The sequence below is a fragment of the Gossypium arboreum genome, chromosome 12 (genome assembly GCF_025698485.1).
Source record: "Gossypium arboreum isolate Shixiya-1 chromosome 12, ASM2569848v2, whole genome shotgun sequence".
NCBI lineage: Eukaryota > Viridiplantae > Streptophyta > Magnoliopsida > Malvales > Malvaceae > Gossypium > Gossypium arboreum.
In genome coordinates, this window is record NC_069081.1 from 116368610 (window position 1) to 116391505 (window position 22896).

The window sequence follows — 22896 nt, forward strand, 5'->3', positions numbered from 1 at the left end:
ATGCAACTTATAAGCCAAAGTGTGAGGCAATTTCTAGCCTCAGCCAATATACCCTCAATTATGACCTCAAATCTGAAAATATGATTCAATAAATAAAACTCACATACAATTCGATTTGCTTATTAAAAATCAAAATTGGATGGAAATATGAGTTACATTTTATATGATTCATTTTAGTTATTTATTCGTTCCATTTAAATATTTATATTAAAATATTACTCTCATAAGTTCACTAAATAGAAATTACTGTCATTATTTTTAAAATTTTTGTTAATACGTAATATATGTAAGTAAATAAAATAATTTGAGTCTGAAATGATCAAAATTGAAATGATTATAATCCTAAATGATCTAATTGAAAATATCAATCCTCAAACCCAATTGATTGTAATTTAAAATGACCCAAACTTGAAATTAACCAAAATTCGAAATAATTAAAATAAAAATTATTCAAAAAAACTTAAAACCCTAATTAACTCATCCAAATTGATCTAACCAAAAATTAACTCAACCCATCGGATTGATGGACATGCCTAATTAAGGTTTTCATCATCTTGATTTTCATGTTATTGATTACTTGTATGAATTCTTTTTCAACCATGGAGAAGGCTAGCTTACTAACTTCATGAACCATAGGCTCAAGGCAGATCAAGCCACATGAAGCCAAAAAAGAAAAAGAAAGAAAGAAAGAAAGAAACCATTTTAAAATAAATTTAAGTAAAAAAAGAAACCTTTACTGTAATAGATAGGGGAATAAATTAGGAGAATCTTTGTCTAAAAGGGGTCTATAATAACATCCTCTAAAACAATTCAACCTTAATCTTATCATATCATCGTAGTAAAACTTTGTTAATTAAGTCTTCCCAAAAGTAGAAAGTTATTTGCCATCAAACAAAAATGTTCTTTTTACGCACTTAAACAAGTGACAATGACTGGTTTCTGGTTTACTTAACTCACTTGTTCTTTATTAATCAAGTCATTCCAGCTTCCGTATTAGATGCAGAGAAAGAGACAGTGGCTTGGATATATGTGGAACATACATTTAAAATTCATCTCACAGCACATGTCCCTTGCCGCTCCCTTCTCACATATCCCTTTCTTCACTTGCTCTGCATAATAGACTTTACTTGTATTCATGATAGTTTCTAAGTTTCTTCAAATTTCAGCATTTTTAAAAATTAATAGTGAATAATACTATTTATAATTTATATAGTGTCACAATCCCCATAAAATCATGTTGTAAGTATATAATTCAGAATGATCTATTTTGAATATTCATAAATTATTCAAAGTTTTGTCACCTTCAAGTGTACTATCACGTATTTAAATTTATATCTTTACATACCAAAAATATACTTAACGTAATGGATACCAATTGATCTCGGGTAGACTTAAGGGTGACAAATGGGACAATTTTAAATAATATATTTATAACATAATTTAATGAAATTACACGAAAGTTGTAGAACATGTATTCTTATAAATAAGATTCTTTTTTTTTAATTTGAACAAATTTATTATAGCTTAAGTTAATTCTTTTATACGAAATTATATGAAAGCTACATCAAGAGCTAACTTAAAAATAATAACAAATTATTACAAGTTTCAAATCATCCAAATAAAATATTCTCTGCAATCTAAAATTGTATACGTAGAAGTTATGTAATAAAAGAAAATTGTAAGGATAAACGTTATAGCTATAATAAGATTATATATAGTTTAACAAGTTAAACTCTTTCAACTTTCACCTGCCAATTAATGGATCTCCTTTGTTAAGCAACACCATTCCCCGGGTTTTGGGTGCAAAAACAATCCAACAAATTGGCTTAAAAATGCGAGTCCTCAAAGTCTACGAAGCAAATCCAACTAGTCTCACTACAGGAAAACAGACTTTTAGCGGCGCTTTTTTTAGCCTTTAGCGGCGCTTCTAGGCGCCACTAAAACTTTTAGCGGCGCTTTCTAAAACACCAAAAAACGCTGCTATATGTAACGCCATACAAAATTTGTGGCGTTTATTGAAAAAAACGCTAAAGGTCAAGGCTTTTAGCGGCGTTTAGGAAAAGCCGCTAAAGGTCAAGGCTTTTAGCGGCGTTTATGAAAAAGCCCGCTAAAGGTCAAGGCTTTTAGCGGCGTTATGGAAAAGCGCCGCTAAAGGTCAAGGCTTTTAGCGGCGCTTTTTTTAAACGCCGCTAAATTTGGCGATTTGTAGTATTTTTTCACCAATATCCAAATTCTTCCGTATTAAAATCCAACCAAATACAACAAATATAATATAAAATGCACCAAAAACAACAAATTTAACATAAAAATACAACCAAAAATTTAATTCTAAATGATACTTCAAATTTAACTAAATATATATGATATAATTAATAATAAAGTATAATTTAAAATATTTTTACAATAATGTTAAACGTGACAAAACCTAAAACATTCTTACAATAAGAAAACTAATGTCTAAGACGGTGGCTTTTGCGATTGTTGAAACATATGCATCATCTCTTTGAAGTCAGAATGGAGGTCATCGTACTTTTTACTCGCTCGCTACCATCGCCGTGCCTCGCCTCTCTCGCTGCAGCCTGCCTCCTCTATCTTGCCTCTGCTCTAAGTTGTTCTTGGAGTTCTTCATATTTTCGTTGAACCTCGGCAATTTGCTCAATCGTGTTCGCTTGCATCCGAGCTATCGGTCTCTTAACCTCTGAACTTGACTTGAGCTTGACTTAGGAAGGCATGTATTGTTGAGAGCCGGATCCAAAATATTGGGTGGGTAACACGGATCCTTGAAATCGAACCCGACCGTACCTTTCAGACCCAAAACTTCAAAGTGATAATTTCATTATCAATGTTCTCAAGATTAACAGAACTATCACCAAGCAATCGCTTCATATTCGCCTTCTTCTCCTTTAGTTTCTCCTAAAAATCAATTAAAGAGTTAGAAACGAAATATATAATAAAAAGAAATGCAACATAACTTAACATTTTTAAAACTACTAATGATGAATTGAATTAAACAATTATAATTAAAGATTATAAATATTTAAAATAAATCAAATATTATTAAGTGAATATATCATAATTTCTCCAGCTTCGGATGTCATAGGAGATCCATCTTTCTTCCTATGCGTAATCTCAAAAAGCTGAAGGCGTCCAACTTTTTGTCCGGATTTGACTTCCTACAATATAGTAGTAAGAATATTATTTAATAATAGAAAGTTATTAATATTTGAAAGAATTAATAAATTCATAATACCTCGGCCTCAGCTACAGAAGCAAAACTTCTCGACCCTGCCGTGTGCGTGAATTTTTGTTTTTGCCTACTGCTTGTTCCAACTCGCTCACGGTCCTACATAATAAAATTATTATTACGTATATAGTAAACACTATATATAAGAGTTTGGAAATACGCAATACCTCTCCTTTCTTTGAATTCCAAAATCTAACCGCATCTTCCCATTGATACCTCAGCATTCCTGGCGGAACATTTCTCAGTTTTTCCTCGAGGCTTATGTCTTTCTTAAAATATTGTTTCTTTAAAGTGCTTTTATTGTCTCTCCATCTTTTACCTAATGCCTTCTTGATATAATCATCGGAGACTTCTAAAGCAAATCTCTCTAAAAAACATAAGTTTAGAATGTAAATATAAATGAAACTTAAACCAAAGTATTATAAATTGCATTCACATTTTGTTACCTTAATATTAGCGAGAGCACGGTTTTTGTTGCTATCGGGCATGTGATGCCATGATTCGTAGTTGATGGGCAACATATTTGCATTTCGTGCTAAAATGCCCAAATAGCCTCGCTAAAAGTCGAGCTTCAGATCCAACAGTGACCATGAGTATTTCTACTTACTTTAACACGTTCGACAGGATCTAAGTCGATAAATCTCTAAGTAGCGACGTCCTCGAACTCAAGCGTCCCACCACTTTCATTTGAAAAATGATATACTATTATTATAGTAAAATTGACAAATAATTCAATAATAAAAGTCAACACATGTAAAATGAACATAATATTACTTTGAAATTCTTCAAGCTCATCAAGTGTCTCCGCACATTCAAGATCCAACAACCGTCTGCATTGTTCACTATTTCTTTCTTCCGAATTTGGAGTATTCGGACAATACTTAAATCTCGTACTCTTCTTCTACGCATTTTTCCCGCAATACACATAAAATAATTAAAGTTTTAGTAACAAATTACAACAATAGTAGTACATATAAAATAGTTAAATTATATAACATGACAAAGATTAAAATTATAATATTACATATAATTAAAATTGTAAAATCTTACTACAAGATTATTCGTAAATATCTTCATCCACATCATGTCGAACCCATTGATGTTGTGTATTAGTACTAGGGATATTTTCATCTAAGTTTTGTTCTGGAAAAGGTAATGTTTCTGATCTTTCGACGATGTCATCTCTACTTCCATTACCCATGTCAAACAAGTCTCTAGGGGTGTTCCGGAGTATAACAAACCAACCCTCATCAGTTGGATCTTTCGAATAAAAAACTTGTTTCACTTGAGAGGAAAATACATATGGCTCGTCCATCAATTGTTGTCCAGTGTAAATCAAGCGAGAGAAATTCACCATTGTAAAACCAAATTGATCTTTTTTAATTCCTCGAGCAGTATTAACATCTGCCCAATCACACAGAAATAAGATAACTTTCCATCTGCCATAGTAATCTAACTCAATAATGTCGGTAAGAAGTCCGTAATACTCCACATTACCCTTAACCGGATTACTATCCCTAGCACTAGCATAACTTGTAATTGAAGAATTAACAACAACTCCACAATTTTGAGTTCTCCTCATTCTCTCGCGATACTTTGTATGAAATCTGTATCCATTGATGAGGAAGGCACTATATCTTTTTATTACTCTGTTCGGACCTTGGGAAAGCCAATTAACTTCGTCATTGACGTCCTTCCCACTCCAAACCTATTGGATCGAAAGTAAATTAAATAATTAAAAATGTATTATGTAAAAACATTCTTATTTGATTAACTAAATTACTCACTATATTAAAAACAAGTTCGTTTAATTGGTTAGAAGATAAACAAATCAAAACGACGAATATGTAAGACAATTTTATAACTTACTTGCGCAACGGTTCAATTGAATCGTGGTTAAAAAGTACATATCGATGTGCCTGTATCCACGATATATCATCTAATTCTACAATTTCAACTTTGCCGATTGGTTCTCCATAACTTTGAAATAAATAAGTTTCGGCCAAGTTATTATCATTGAGCCCAGCATTTCTACTTGGTCTATTCAATCGTGTTTCAGCATCTTCTAAATATCTAGAACAGAAGGTCATGCATTCTTCTGCCAAGTAGCCTTCAGCAATTGATCCTTCTGGATAACGCTTATTACGACAATATGACTTCAATTTGCTTAGGAACCTAAACACGATATACAATATTTATCAAAAGCTATAACTAAATGTATAGAGGTTTAGGGTTGAATACTTGAGAAATAAATTAGCACCTTTCTATAGGATACATCCATCGATAAAAAACCGGTCCACCAAGGATTGCTTCGTGAGGGAGATGGATTACCAAGTGCACCATAATAGTGAAGAAAGAAGGTGGAAAGATCTTCTCTAAATTGCATAAAGTCAAAGCCGCTCGATCCTGTACTTTCTCAAGTTCTTCGACATTCAAAACTTTGCCACAGATAGCTTTCATTATATTGGATAGTTCAATTATACAGGACGTTACATTTTTTGACATACAGCACCGTAAAGCAATTGGGAGTAAATCTTGCATCAAGATGTGGTAATCATGTGATTTTAATGAATATAATCTTCTATCTTTGAAACTCACACATCGAGATATATTTGACGCATACGCATCTGGGACCTTCATATCCTTCAACACCATGCAGAAAACTTCTTTCTCTTTCTTTGACATTGAAAAAATAGAAGGCGGCAACCGATATTTCCCATTCGGAAGTACTTAAGGATGAAGATCACGCCGGATTCTCATGTCAACTAAATTAAGTCGGCTCTGAAGATTGTCTTTTGATTTTCCATTGACATTTAAAATTGTCCCAATTATGTTCTCGCAGACATTCTTCTCAATATGCATGACATCAAGATTGTGGCGTAAAATGTTGTGCTCCCAATAAGGCAACTCAAAAAAAATACTCTTTTTCTTCCACAACTCCGCCTCATTAGGATCATCATCTTCGTCAGATTCATCATCAGATTCATCCCTCGATCTTCTCCTTGTTTGCGTGATAGGTGGTTGATTCATCTTCCCGTAACTAAAGTTGATATCTTTTAACATAAACAAGATTTCAGATCCAACGGTCGCTCAGAGCTCCTCCGAACTCTTCAAGCTGGTCAAATAGAGTCCTCTGAAATCTAAATTTATGATTTTCATCTAACCACCGACGATGGCCCATGTAAGAGAACTTCTTCCCATTATACAACCACTTGAACAAGTTTTGCAAAGACAACAAGGACAGCATAACGTCCTTTAGTACTCCAACCCGATAAATTAGCATAAGCGAAAAATCATTAATTGTCCACAATAAAGCTGCACGTAAATTAAAGTTCTCCTTTCTCAATACATCATATGTCTCAACACCGACCATAATTGTTTTAACTCTTCAATAAGTGGCTGCAAATAGATGTCAATATCATTTCCGGACCTTTCTCTCCAGGGATAATCATTGATAAAATAAATGAAGATTGCTTCATGCAAATCCATGGAGGCAAATTGTAAGGAACAAGCACTACAGGCCAAGTACTGTACGAAGTACTCATGATTTTAAATGGATTAAAGCCATCAGCTGCTAGCCCAAGCCTCACATTCCGAGGATCGCTTGCAAAGCTTTGAAATTTACTGTCAAATGATTTCCAAGCTAAAGAATCCGCAGGATGTCTTAATAATCCATCATCGGTCCGTTGATCATTATGCCACGTCATAGATTCGGCTGTCTTTGAGGACATGAAAAGCCTTTGAAGTCTTGGTATCAGGGGAAAATATCGCAAGACCTTGACTGGCTTCTTTCTTAACTGTGCCCCACCTTCATCCGTATTCACATCTTCTGTATTACTATTCATCCAACGAGACTTACCGCAAACATGACAAGATTGTTGGTTTTTTTGATCACCCCAGTACAACATGCAGTCATTTGGGCAACTATGAATTTTATCGCACCCAAGGCCCAAATCTTTTATTAGTCTCTTCATGTCTTGACAAGACTGGGGAATTTTTGCAAACGGAAACATCTCTCTTAGAAACTCTAGCAGCATTGTAAAAGAGTTTCCAGTCCACCCTCCCAAACATTTTAAATGAAATAGACAAATGCAGAAGGACAATTTCGAATATTTTGATCCCTCGTAAAGTTCTTCATTCATTTCATTAAGTAAATTGTAAAACTTAGCCGCTTCTTCATTTGGCTCCTCATTAGGTGCACTTGTTCCCGTTTCGCAAAAAACATTTCCACCAATATTACAATCCTCGATATAATAAAGTCGTGGAAACGATTGCTCACCATGAGTACGCATATTAAATGCATCCCCAACATATCTTCCATGTCATCTTGTCTAACATACGATGGTAATCGAGATCGGGATAAGTCGGATTAATCGTTGAAGAAGTTCCACTAGATGTACACTCTCCATGGAAAATCCATTTTTTATACCCCCGAATAAGGCCATCAACAATTAGATGTTCGTAGACAACTTCACGAAAATGCCAGTAGATGTTGCCACACTTCTTACACGGGCAAAGAATCATATTCTCTTGGCTTGCATTTTGAAATGCAAAATTTAGAAAAGTTTGTACTCCATTTTGATAGGCATTGCTTACCCTTGACAATTTCATCCAACTCCTATCCATTTTGTAGTTCTTGAAATCTAAAGTTGACAACATATTACAGTTACTTAAATGTTCTCAATTGATTTAAATCATATCATTATACTAAATATCAAGTCTCTAATGGGTATAAACTAATTTAGGCAAGGTGCAGGATTTTCGACTATAGATTTATGTATTATGTAAGTTAAGTAAATTTAAGTAAACTAGTTATGTATGATATGATATATATTTAAGTATTATGTAAGTTATGTAAGTTATATATTTATCTAAGTTATATAAGTTATGTATGCTATATAAGTTATGTATGTTATATAAGTTATGTAAGTTATATATGTTATATAAGTTATGTAAATTATGATATCAAATATATTTATGTATTATGTAAGTTTTTATTTCACGATGTGGAAAATCACATGGATAATACATATCAAATATCAAGTATCTACAAGTAAGTAGCGGATTAAATAATATTTATAAAAATTATTTTAATTAAATAATATACATGTCGTTCGCTTTTATTTGACAAATCACATGTGCAGTTAAAATAGTCCACACTTAATTTAATTTATGTTTTACAAGTCATCTTATCTTAAGTACATATTAAAGCACTGTGTGGACATCCGTATTTAGCTTAAAAGCTATGATTTAGTTTGAATAAAAAGTTTAAATTAAACGGTAAAACGGACGATAATATTTGTGATAAAACGGAGAATAATATTTATGATAAAACGGACAAGAATATTTCAATAATAATTTAAATTTAAGTTAAAACTATATAAAATATTTTATTAAATATTTGTATATTAGATGGGACATATTAAATTGAAACATACAAATTTTTTAAGATTCATCATACGTGGCGTTGTTACACCTAGGGAGGATCCATTATATCTTGCAGCTCGATATAAGGCAACCCGTCAGGTTTCCAGCCTATATACTTTGAATCTTTAAAATATTTAAATATTAAAATCAAACATTATTAATATAAAAAATAGTAATTTGAATATAATAATATAAAAAAAGAATCGTAGTTTAATTTTTATAAGTAAATTGGAAATAAATATTCATTAGTAAATGAGCTCGATAGAACTTTTTTCAAGTCTTTTTGAATTTTTTAAGATTCATCATACGTGGCGTTGTTACACCTAAGGAGGATCCATTATATTTTACAGCTCGATATAAGGCAACCCGTCAGGTTTCCAGCCTATATACTTTGAATCTTTAAAATATTTAAAATAATGTTGGAGAGAAGGTCAGCTATTGTTTTAATTGCTTATAAATGCAGTTACTATAATAAAGTAATATTTTATAGACTAAGGCTCCACAATGATCACCATCAATTATATAATTATCCAATGCTCCGCAAATTATAACACAAAACGAACAATAGTATAAATCATACCAAGTATGGAGAGAGACCTACCTTAGCAGATATTTCCAAATTTGTCCTCCATATAAAACATTACTAACTTATACAATGCTCAAACTTAACACATTATATAATTATTCAATTATATTACATTCACACAATTATATTAATTCAATATAACAAAAAATGTATGTATTTATTTCTTTTAAACATGTACAATTGAAAGAAATCAAAGTTTTATACATACATATGAACCGCAATTTAAGTTTCATTTATATAATAACACCAAATGAAAATTTATGTATCAAATTATAAGTTTGATCAATATTTATGTATAAATTTAATATTTATTCCTATAAATATTAAAATATTCACTTATTCATATAATTAACACATTTTCAAAAAGATTTTATTGAGGTAAGTGAAACAGGATTAGCATGATCGTAAAAAGAAGAGACCAAGAATTTACTTAATGAAACTTACTTTGCCAAATTTGATCACTGAGGTACAATCTTGAGCACAATGGAATGACGGGATAGCAAATCCTACACCGGTGATGTACTGAAATGCAAATAATGAAATCAGAATGCATCTATTTTACTTGGACTCAGGTGTGACAGTATGGATATATGTCTAACACAAGTATGTTAAATTTGTTCTAAGTTTTTCCATATATTTTGACGATCATCATCCCCAGAGCACTGTCTGGATACATGTTAAACACAAGTGCCGCACATTGGTACTTCATGAAAAATGAAATGTCAGAGCAAACATAAGAAGGCATTACATAGGCATTACATGAATAATATTTTTCTCTTATATATATATAACTAATTATGCAATTCTTGACCAATGAGACAACCTTTCACATAAAATCTACATTTTATTCAACCTTTATATTTTATTTTATATATATATATATAATAAGTAAAAAAAGGAATTGAAACAGCCCTCCCTTGGTTTAGAATTGGTGTGATCCCACTAGCAGGGACATATAACTATTGGGTAGACCCTTACACTTTGTTTGTGTTCGAGATGGCACTCGTGGGATTTGCAGAGCACAGAAGGTTCCAAGACTGAGCCAAACCAGGTTCGATGGGGAAACAATACTTCTTGGGGTTCGAGAAGTACCTTGGAGGTCTGGTGAGCCAAGCATACCTGGAGGACCACTGTTTAACCCACTTGGTTTTGGGAAAGATGAGAAGTCATTGAAGGATTTGAAGCTGAAAGAAGTGAAGAATGGGAGATTGGCAATGTTGGCAATCTTGGGTTACTTCATACAAGGGCTCGTGATGTGTAGGACCATACCGTAACACGTTAGATCACTTGGCTAACCCTTTCAATAACAATGTCTTGACTAACGTCAAGTTCCATTAGATGAAAGTGCCTATATTTGTTCCATAGAACCTATAAGTTATAATTTTATTTTAAACAAATGGTATCATCAACGAGGGTTCTAAATTACATATAACCTTCCTGCAATTTGCAAGCAAAGAGAAATGAATGAAGAATTTAACTAATGACAGAATCACCATGTCACTGCATATAAACCAAATACAATGTCAGAATCACCATGACAACATAGATACTAAGCTCAATGCCTCATCCATGGAATATCATTGATGCATTTCAGTAAACTTGTTATCAATTGGTATCATGAGAATGAAAATTAAAAACAAAATTCAGTTTCTTTTTTTAAACCACACGTTGAAAGAAAGTGAACTTTTAAATAGTAAAGCAATTTCTAATTTAGAGTTCTAGGGTGATTCAATCTTTCTTATTGATACTGCTAGTGCGGAGGCATTACAGAGATGTTATAACTTAAAAATCCCGTGCCAAATTTCCCGAATACCCATTTCCTCTGTTGGAACTTGAGAATTGAGTCTTTGGTTTTGGACTCCGAAGGTCTCAGATTCCAATATTTGAAAATGGAAAAGGGTGACCTCGAATGACTCCATTATACCATTGATTCTTCATATAATGAAAAACTTAATTCTAGTATGCATGAGGCTAAAGTTTCTGGAGTCAATAAAATTTTCATAGTATCGCAGAGCTTATGCTGTTCGAGAATTGATTGAAGTCATAAAATTTGTCTTCTTTTTCGGTTACAAATGTCAGTGCTAATGGTATGCAGATCGACTGCTTAAATGTAACCGAAATTCAGGTGAGGACATCTTCTGATTTCGTCCTGAAGTTCAGTCTGTAAATTTCGTATGCACCAAATAGTAAATACAAATAACCTTTATTATGAGCAGAAAAAACAAACTAAGTTAAAAAGTATAACCTGTCTATGAAAATGAGACGCTAGAGTTGCAGCAAATAGGTACTGAAATTTACCGACTAATTGCGGAAGCGGAGAGCGACGGCGAAAGGATGCAGAAGAGACGCAGAAGAGACGACGGCGAACAACGATGAGTAGGTGGTCGATCGACTGAAATGCCTAGGGATTTGGGGGAAATTAAGGGATTAGGGGAAATCTATTTTAGTCTTTTGGGGAAGAAGGCTGAGACTATCGGGCATGAAAGAAGGACATAAATTCTGAAATGAAAACGATGCCGCTTTTGAAAAAAAATCACTTTTCTGGCGCTTATTAAAAGCGCCCAAAAACAATCTTTTGCGGCGTTTCCAGGTGAGCGCCACTAATATTTGAAGAAAACGACGCCGTTCCTGTTAAGTACTAATGTTTTTTGTGGCGTTTATTTAAAAAACGCCGCTAATCCCTATATACTCAACTAAAACGACGACATGTACTATAAACTTGAATTATTTTGCGGCGTTTTTGAAAGCGCCACTAATACCCGTATATACTAAAACGGCGCCGTTTTTGTTAAACTAATCTGTATTTTGTGGCGTTTTCTATAAAAACGCCGCAAATCCCCTATATATTGAACTAAAACGACGACGCTTCCAGTACACTTTACTTCTATTGCGCCGTTTTTAAAAACGCCACTAGTACTCTATCAATCTAAAACGACGCCGTTTTCTTTCAACTATACTGTTTTTTGCGGCGTCTTTTTAAAAAACGCCACTAATCTCTTAATTTTTATTCTTTTTTTTATTTGTTATAATTTGGTAGCCATAATAATTTACTTATGATAGTCAATAGTTAATAATATATCTATATTGTATGATAACTTTGAAATTTTAAGTTTAAATTTCACTTATATAAATTAAGTGTAGAGGAATTAATTTGAATTGAATTCTTCGTTCAATTAACTGCTTAGATTAATTAATGATTTTAATTATTAATACTAATGATGATAAATGTTAATATGATGATAATTAGTTATAATTTAATCCTAATATTATGAATAAAAGTTTAAAAGATTTATATCTCTTCCGATATATGGTACGTACATACTAATCTTTTTTTTTTTTTTTTTTTACATTTTACTAAGTAGATAATTTTCAGTTTTTATCTTTTAAATATGCTTAATATTTAATCCTTATATTTTAATTTCTATGGTTTCTATGTGTTTATAATGTTATTAAGTAGATATAGTACCTATATCCATATATATGTTTTAAAAAGCATCAATTGATTGTATAAAAATTTTATCATTAATTTAAAAATTTCAAGTAAACCACTTAAATCCTAAACCTTTTAATATATATATAAAGTTTATAATTTTAGTAATTTAAACTATAATCATATATAATTTTAATATATTAAGATAAATATTATATATACAATTATATAAGAAATCGTTTAATATATAAATTAAAAATGATAATTAATCAAAATCGGCCTAAACCTCTAACCCCCTATCTCGCCTTAAAACCTTAAACCCTAAACTAATTGATACCCTAAATATCACAATACACATGTCTAATTAAACTCTAACCCTAAACTCATAAACCCTAAACCCCTAACCCAACTCTACTCATTAACCCCTAACACTTAAATCTTAAACTCTAATCGTTAAACCCTAAATCAATACCTTAAAGTACTACATAATTGTAACCCGTAAATTAGTAATTACATAATTGTAACCCGTAAATTAGTAATTCCTACACCTTAAACCCTAAACTATATACCCTAAATCATAAACCCTAAACTATAATGATAATTAATTCAATATTTTAAAATTAATACTATCTATTTTACAATTATATAAGAAAAATTTAATATATAAATATAAAAACAATTAGTCATATACCAAAAACTTTTAAATTATTTTAAATAATAATATTTTAATTTATTTCATTTTTAATAAATATTTTCCTATGTTTTTACTTTTAAAATTAATCTACGTGTCATTATTTTCTTTTAAGAATTTAAATACACAATCAAAAATAAATTATACTCTTAGCGGCGCTTGATAAAAATGCCACTAAACCTTAAACCTTAAACCCTAAACACTAAACACTAAACTCTAAACCCTTAACCCTTAACCCCAAACCCTTACACCTTAAACTCCAACCCTAACCCATAAACCCTAAATCATAATCCCTAAACCCATAATTCATCATAAACCTTCAAATACTAGTTAACTCCTAAACCTTAAACCCTAAACCATATATCTTAAACTATAGTTAACTCATAAACCTTAAACCCTAAACCATATATATTAAACTATAGTTAACTCATAAACCTTAAACCTTAAACCATATATCTTAAACCATAAACCATAAACTATAATGATAATTAATTCGATATTTTAAATTCAATACTATCTCTTTTACGATTATATAAGAAAATATTTAATATATTGTATAACCATAAATTTTAATAATTATTGTTTTAGGGGTTATAGATTAGTGTTTATGATTTTTTTGGGTTTATGGGTTATATGACTTTTAGCGGCGTTTTTCCAAAAGCGCCGCTAATGCTTTGGTTTTTAGCGGCGTTTTTCCAAAAGCGCCGCTAATGCTCTGGTTTTTAGCGGCGTTTTGTTAGAAGCGCCGCTAATGCTTTGGTTTTTAGCGGCGTTTTTCCAAAAGCGCCGCTAATGCTCTGGTTTTTAGCGGCGTTTTGATAGAAGCGCCGCTAATGCTCTATTTTTTGCGGCGTTTTTTACTAAAACGTCGCTATTGCTCTGTTTTTAGTGGCGTTTTTGGTAAAACGCCGCTATTGCTATGTGTTTTATAATTTTTGCGATGTTTTTTGATAAAACGCCGCTAAAAACGCCGCTAAAGCCTGTAGTGTCTATAAAATTTTAACCATGTGTACCAATAATTTGTAGTCAAAGCTCATTGTTTGTCGCCAAAGAAATCTACGCTAAAGCAACACCATGTATCTTCCATGTAAAAATGATCCTTAATTCAACTAAACAAGTAACTAATTTAATTATGCTTTTATTATATATATTTATGCAAATTGAAAGGACTCTCTTTGGTTTTATAATTTGCAAATACCATGACGCCATAGTAAATGCATGGCATTGGGTGCTTCTTCTAGAAATTTAGTATTTAAGAAATAATTTTTTATAGCGTGAATTTTAGTTCAATTAAAATTGTGAATTTGAGGACGTTTAACTATATCCTCTTTTGATGTAAAGGTTGTAGGATTATGGATAATAATAAATTTGAATTCTTCACTATAACTATATTTTAATATTGTAAAAGTGGATCGGATGTTAAATCAATTAGATATCTGATTTTCAATTCAATCACTTTAAAATTTTAAAAGATAAATCAAATTAATAATTTTGAAAATTTTATAAAAATTAAAATTTTAAAAATTTTATATTTAAAAAATATGAAAAATCCAAAAATTTTGTTGAAATATATAATATAAATTCTAGTTTTTTTTCTGCGTTGAAGCTGATTTCATGTTTTTACTAATTATAACCAATTCTTTAAATTTATGAATAATTTTGAATTTAAGGTATTGCAATAATTTTGAATTTAAGGTATTGCACCAATTAATTCGACTATTTTAACAACAATGTGTATGGCAAGTGGGAAAAGTAATCAAAATTTGTAAAGAACCAAACCCAATAAAAAGGAACAGGAATGAAGAAAGCAAAGTGGTGTGAAAGCATGCCTATACTTTGAAGACCCCCACAAGAGTGTCTCCACCGCCTTTAATTTAACACCCCAAAAAAAAAAAAAAAAAAACATTTTTATATAAAATTTCCTCAATTTTCTTTTCCTCTATTTATTCCTTAAAAACAACTTTTGAATAGAAATTCATCAAACCAAATCTTATTAAATTCAAATTCGAATTTCGATTAAATATTTTAATCACAAATAGTAGTAACGGATACAAACAGGCAAATTAATTAGCTCTGCAGAGGATATTAATGATGAAATGTGAGATGGATTACAAAATTTCCCCACTTTTAATTATACGTCAACAAAAATTATAATACTTTTATCTGCTTTTAGACCTGCAACTCTGCCAGTATTATGGTCTCTACTGATCTGCTCCTTTCATAAATAAATTATTATAGTCTTTAAATATTCATTTTTATGGTTCTTAACAAATTTTAATATTAAAATAATATTAGTCAATAATATTATAAATTAAACATTGTATTTTTATTTTTCTTTTATGATTTGAGGAGTTTAAATTTAAATTTCCCAAATATTTTGAAATTTGTCAGGTCGGCTGTAAATGTTTTAAAATTTAATTAAGATGTCCATAGATCAATGTTAGGGGACATTTCTTTAAACTTAGAAATGCAAAAAGATTGCATTAATTATGGGTCAACTAAGTTCAAAACTTGAATTGAGTAGTAAAAGTCAAACCCAACATTTGGAAATCCATTGTTTTTCTAACCACAAGATTCGGCAGTGCAGGTATCCCTACCAAGTTCCACATGCCTTTCTGGGAAATTTTCAGACGGCTTTATCAAACATAATTATCTTTTTATTTCTCCAACATTTTCGCATAATTCTTCATCCATCCATTTCTTATCTTGGTTGCCTGACAATATAAGTTTCCAATCACTCATTTACAAATAAATGCAGGTTAATAATGAAATTTGTTAGTTTTCGTTTAATATTTAGTTTTTAATTTTTTTCCTTCTATTAAATTTATCAAAGTGATCAACTTTACATATTTTAATATTATTTATTTAGTTTTGTATATTATATAAATTACTGAATATATATATAAATAAAAGAGAAATAACATAATATGAAATTAAAAAAAAAAACTATAGGCTTGAATATCGAAGATCATAAAACATAAACTTGTTAAATGATAGTTGGTACAAAATGTTGATAACGAAAATTGGTATATCATGTATATATATATAAAAAAAAAAGTTTTAACAACTTTTAGGGGTCAAATGAAATTTTAATTTTTAATAGTCTATATCTTTATAATTTTTAAAGGATTAAATTAAATTTTTATAATTTTAGGGGGCAATGTGTAATTTTACCTTTACTAATTTAAAATTTTAAAAGGCTTAAATAATAATTGTTAATTTTAGGGGGGTCGGAGTCCCTATCAGCCTCTCTAGATTCGCGTCTAATAAGAAATGTGATAAACAGTAGCATGTGAAAGATAATGCGAACCGATCTAAACAAGCTTGGCGGTCAATATGGATATAAAATGAATCAATAGATTTGAAAATGAAATGAACAGGTGATTTGTTATGAAATGAAAATGAATGTAACTTGTTGATAGAAAACATGATATGATATATTCATATGAATTTGTCAAATGGGAAAATGCATGAATTGGTGCATGAGGCATGAATGGTAATTTGAATTGTGGAGAATTAATCATGTTATGATTGCATTATTTTCATGTTTTGTATATTTTATTATTGATTTAAATCATGAAAGTATCATTGAGTTTTATCGTTCAGCATACAATTTGTTTATTTCATACGTAGGTACCAGTGAATCTCGAGGTCTCGATGAGTAAAACAACATTTAAATTGCAGCTCTCCACTCAGCAAAATTAGTATAGTCTCATTTTGTTTTCAACAAATGACATGTACTTAAGGTTGCATCAATCTTAAATTGCGGGAAGTCATTTTGGTACTTTAGGTGGAAAATGATATTTTGAATGTAAACATATGAATGGTAAGTATATGTGTATGAAACATAGGATTCAAATGGATTTAGATATGCTTAAAATAATATGTATTAAGTTGTTATGAATGTCAATGAAATTAATCAAAGTATTCGAACTAAAGTTTATGATGAGTTAAATGATATTTGTTGGTCCTTAAATTAATTAAATTATGTAAATGGTATGTTTGAGTTAAATGTTGCAAAGCTAGGAAACTACTTCTGAAGTCGTGACATTACTTCTTTAATGTTGAAACATTGAGCTTATGTTTCCATGGTCGGGATTCCCCTTGTTGAAGTCACGACATTGAATTTCCTTACGTTTAACGTCATGACGTCCCTTGTAAATGCCAACCTCCTATTTTCAAAGTCGCGACACTACTCTATTGAAGTCACGACATTGAGTTTCTACCTTTGGTGTCGCGATGTGATTCTCTTATGGCCATGACGTCAACTCGATATTTTGAAAAAAATTATATTTTAGTCCCTCAATCAACATCGGTTCATCGTAAAATGTTCTGTAAGCTCGTTTATAACATGAATTTGATTAAATAACATATTACAATTAAGAATTGAATCTAATGCCTTGCCTAATTTATTTATTTGATATGCAAATAAAGTTGTAGTTGCTTCAGCAAAGAACGTGACATCTCAAATCCCACAATCAAGTTGGGTTGGTGTATTACAGAGGATGTAACAAATGTCACTTTTATTTATGTAATTAAGATTTTTTTTTTTACTACACCCTATAATATACTTGTTAAATTCTTATCCCAAATAATTTTTCTAATTTTTATATGTATTTGACATTGTATTAATATTTGGTACACTGACAATACACCTTTTTTTTTCACAAGTAATCTTAAAAACTATCATGTATCTATTTTTAATATTTTATTATACCTTACACTTATTAATTTTCTACTTGTAGAGTCTAAAAATTCTACCAAGAATATACCAAATTTTATTCCTTTTAAACTATAGAAATATCTCACTTGAATATTTTAAGATTGTGTTATATAATTCCCTAAAAAATTATTATATAATATATTTTTATATTTTTACAATAAATATAAAATAGTAATTTTAAAAATTAGACTTAACTCCGTTTTTTTTAAAATAGCCATAACTGGCAAACGCTCGTCTTTTTAAGTTCGAATTTTGTATTCTCTAACAATAATTTCATCTATCGCAGAATTTTCTCTTCTTCTTTTTACTTCTAAAAAATACATAAAATGATCTGTTCTTGACCCACATATATATATATATCAAAAAAACTTAAAATTAATAAAATAATGTTCATTTATTTGATCTCTGCCTATTTCTAGCCTCTTGGTACTTTCCTCCCCTCCACCATATATAGTGGCCTCATGCTCTTCCAATTCCCCATTCTCAACGCTCCCTCTCTTTCTCTTTCTTCTCCTTTTCTTCCCTTTCTTTTTTTGCTTGTGGGTTTATCAGGATTTTTACTTTCAACTGATAATTTATAACCCACATTTCACATTTTCCTCCAATTAGACTGCATTTTCTTGTCAATTTTAGAAAGTTAAAAGGAAACTTGATTTTTGTGTCCTCTGATAACTTTGAATATATGGGGAAGTTAATGAGACTCATTTCAATGGCTCCTCTGTTTCTGCTACTTTGCCTTCCTTTTGCATTTGGTGGGCATGATTATAACCAAGCTTTGAGTAAGAGTATTCTCTTCTTTGAAGCTCAAAGATCTGGTTACCTCCCTCATAACCAGAGAGTCACATGGAGAGCTAACTCTGGTTTGAATGACGGCAAGGCTAGTGGGGTAAGCTAAAAGCTCCACTCTCATTTTCCTAATTGCTGAACCAATTCGAAACCAGTTTGCTCAAATTGTCTGAGAATAATTTTGCAGGTGGATTTGGTAGGAGGGTATTATGATGCAGGGGACAATGTGAAGTTCGGGTTGCCTATGGCATTCACCGTAACAATGATGTCCTGGAGCATAATAGAGTACCGCAAACAAATGGCTGCTAATGGTGAGCTCGGCCATGCCATGGAAGCCGTCAAGTGGGGCACTGACTATTTCATCAAAGCTCATCCCCAGCCTTATGTCCTTTACGGAGAGGTATTCAATCACAACATGATAGAGTAACTATGAATTTAACAATTTAAATAAAAGACCGATTTCGAAAATTATTTTCGTTGCTTAATTTTGGTGTGGGTCTTATTTTTATTATAGGTGGGAGATGGTAACAGTGACCATTACTGTTGGCAAAGACCAGAGGACATGACCACCGACCGTCATGCTTACAAGATTGACCCAAGTAATCCCGGGTCGGATCTCGCCGGTGAAACCGCCGCCGCAATGGCAGCCGCTTCCATTGTCTTCCGCCGCTCCAATCCTGCCTATTCCAGAGAGCTTCTTCGCCATGCCTACCAGGTATGGTGTTTACACACTCTCTTTCACAATTCCCAAACACTGCCCTTTTCAGTCAAAAAGCTTAGACCATAGTAAATAGGTAGTTATAGACAGTTGCTCACTCTTTTGTAAACGACGTCGTTATTATTGGATCATTAACTTCATGGTTTTGAAATTGAAAATTATATAATGCGGGTAAACTTTTTCGGCGCATAATTAGGATCATTGGAGCACTTCGCTTTACCCCGTCCATCACGGCCAATTACTTTTCCTTTTGACCGTACAGATCTTAAACCACCAAAAGCCGCAATTTTCCCCTCACGTGCCAACATTTGTCGGTGCTTTTAATAAAACCCCATGTCCCAAAGTACCCTTGCTTCTTTTCTCATATTACATCGCCTAGCCCAATCGTTCGTTAACGGCAAATTTCAAGAACCGGCTCAACCATAACTCAATTCTAAGTTTGGTTTTCAAAGTTTTTTTGGGTAATGTATGGTGTTTAAATTATTAATTTTATCTCTTTTTATTTAAAATTGTGTAGAATTCAATAAGTTATTATAAAAAAAATTTATTCTAATTATTTAGCTAAACAAATTTTAATCGAAAAAATTGATATACAAGTGTTTGATGTTGAACCCATAGCCTTATTGATAAGGTCAAACAAATGAGTGTTACATTCACTCAATCTTTATTTTTGTAATTTTGTATGATTTTTATTTTCACCAAAAAATTGTTGTTATTGATTGTTATTGCTTTTTGCAATAAATTGAAATAAAATTATTAATTTAGTAGACAAAAATAATAATAATAAGAATAAGAATAATTTTATTATTAAGGTATCCTTTCGGATCCAATTTACTAATAAAACTAATTATTTAACATCTTGATTCTTTTTCTGTTTTCAGCTGTTCGAGTTTGCTGATAAATACAGAGGCAAATATGACAGTAGTATCACAGTCGCTCAAAAATACTACCGATCCATCAGTGGCTACAACGTAAGCTTCTCTAAGTTCTCATCAATATTAATATTTTTTTTTATAAAAAATTCTATCAAAACAGTGGTCAGTTACAAAGGATTCGTGTTTAAATCTTCAATTCACATCTGTCACAAATTCGATCTTATACAAAAAATAAATTATTTTTATATAAAAAGTCATAATTTGAGAATATAAGATGTTGCGTATACTTGAATTTAAATCCAAGATTGCATGAAATTGTGTAGGATGAGTTGTTGTGGGCCGCTGCATGGCTGTACCAAGCTAGTAACAATAAATACTACTTGAACTATCTTGCGAAAAATGGTGACTCAATGGGTGGAACCGGCTGGGCCATGACCGAGTTCGGTTGGGACGTCAAGTATGCTGGGGTTCAGACCCTTGTCGCCAAGGTATTATTATTTTTTTCAACTGTAACTTCGTTGTCTCCCATTATTGTACAATAATTGGTTATGCAGTTATATCTCATCAACATGTAGTTACTGTTTGTGGTTCAAATTGTTTTAAGTGGTATGTTCTGCATCACCTGCAGTTTTTAATGCAAGGTAAAGCTGGTCACCATACACCAGTTTTCGAGAAGTACCGTCAGAAGGCGGAGTACTTCATGTGTTCATTGATCGGAAAGGGTAGCCGTAATATTCAGAAGACTCCCGGTGGTTTGATTTACAGACAGAGATGGAACAACATGCAGTTCGTGACAAGCGCTTCGTTCTTGGCAACCGTCTACTCTGATTATCTAACTTCCTATAGGGGAAGCTTGAAGTGTGCTGCTGGCAATGTTGCACCATCGGAGCTTCTTTCTTTTGCGAAATCTCAGGTGATTTATCGATCTCTTCATGGATTTAAATCTTTATACTTCTTATAAATGGTGACCAAGTTGAGACTTTTAACAATTTTTCTGATGTTTTGCAATGTTGAATTCTCAGGTGGATTACCTTCTCGGAGACAATCCAAGAGCTACAAGCTATATGGTTGGCTACGGAAACAATTATCCAAGACAAGTTCACCACCGAGGTTCTTCGATTGTTTCGATCAAGGTCAACCCTAAATTTGTTGCCTGCCGACAAGGTTACGCAACTTGGTATACAAGGAAAGCTAGTGATCCTAATGTCCTCACCGGTGCTTTGGTCGGAGGGCCTGATGCCTATGATAATTTTGCTGATGAAAGAGACAATTATGAGCAAACAGAGCCTGCTACCTATAACAATGCTCCACTTCTTGGCATTTTGGCTAGATTAGCTGGTGGTCATGGTGGATATAACCAACTCCTTCCTGGTAAGTTTTAACCCTATATCGCCATTTAAGTTTTATGGTATTAACTTCTTCGAGTTTTCGCATATTCAATTAATCATGATGATCATTACCTTGGCTTTCCTGCAGTGGTTGCCCCAGTGCCTAATCCTGTCATTGCCAAACCGAAACCGGCACCGAAGCCCAAACGGAATCCAACTCCTGGTATGTTCTAGTTTCTGTTTGGTTCCATGTCTCATTACAATAAGGTATTGAATGGCAAGATCTAAACATTAGGAATTTTTGCTTTGCAGCCTCATCTTCTAGTCCAATTACTATAAACCAGAAGATGACAACTTCCTGGAATTACAAGGGCAAGACTTACTACAGATATTCCACAGTAGTGACCAACAAGTCTTACAAGACATTAAAGGCTCTCAAGCTCTCAATATCAAAGCTTTATGGTCCCATATGGGGTCTCACCAAGTCTGGCAATTCTTATGGTTTCCCAGAATGGCTCAACTCTTTACCTGCCGGAAAGAGTCTTGAGTTTGTATACATCCATGCTGCTTCTCCTGCTGATGTCTCTGTTTCAAGCTACAATTTAGCTTAATAATGGAAGACATTGCAAAAAAAATAAAGGGTAAGTTCCAACATGGTTCTGGGGTTGTGGTGTTAGAATTTGTGCAGCTATACAGAATGCGTCAAAGAAAAAGGTTTTCCTTTTTTTTTTTCTTCGCTGTTTGGGGATTTTCAACTTTACTTGTTGAATGGGTTATTTAATTAGGGTTCTACCAGATATTTAGTGGAAGATTGGAGGAGAAATAGATAGAATTGAGAGACAGTAAAAGAGGATGAAAATTGAGAAAGTAAACAAATTACTTCTCAATAAGATTGCAAGGAATCTGTTTTTTACTTCCTACTTACACAGCAGCAGCTGATGTCCTTTTTTTTTGTTGTTTGTGTTGTAACTGCAAACTTTAGCATTATATGTTTTCCATATAAATACAGTTCGCACAACAATGTTTTGTCCCTACATTGCCTGTTCATGATTCAGTTTGTGATTCTGTAATTTCCCTATGAACTAATA

The 22896-nt window shown here is 31.9% G+C and overlaps 1 protein-coding gene across 1 annotated transcript; it reads left to right on the plus strand.

Annotated features, from left to right (window-relative positions):
- The first annotated feature begins 18388 nt into the window (after positions 1-18388).
- Positions 18389-22829, plus strand: LOC108479871 (endoglucanase 6). The gene is made up of 9 exons (XM_017782699.2): positions 18389-18987; positions 19075-19287; positions 19402-19602; positions 20487-20576; positions 20804-20968; positions 21109-21393; positions 21503-21851; positions 21957-22031; positions 22121-22829. The coding sequence occupies exons 1-9, from the start codon at positions 18784-18786 to the stop codon at positions 22417-22419; spliced, it is 1881 nt and encodes a 626-aa protein (XP_017638188.1). The 5' UTR covers positions 18389-18783; the 3' UTR covers positions 22420-22829.
- Positions 22830-22896: the final 67 nt, after the last annotated feature.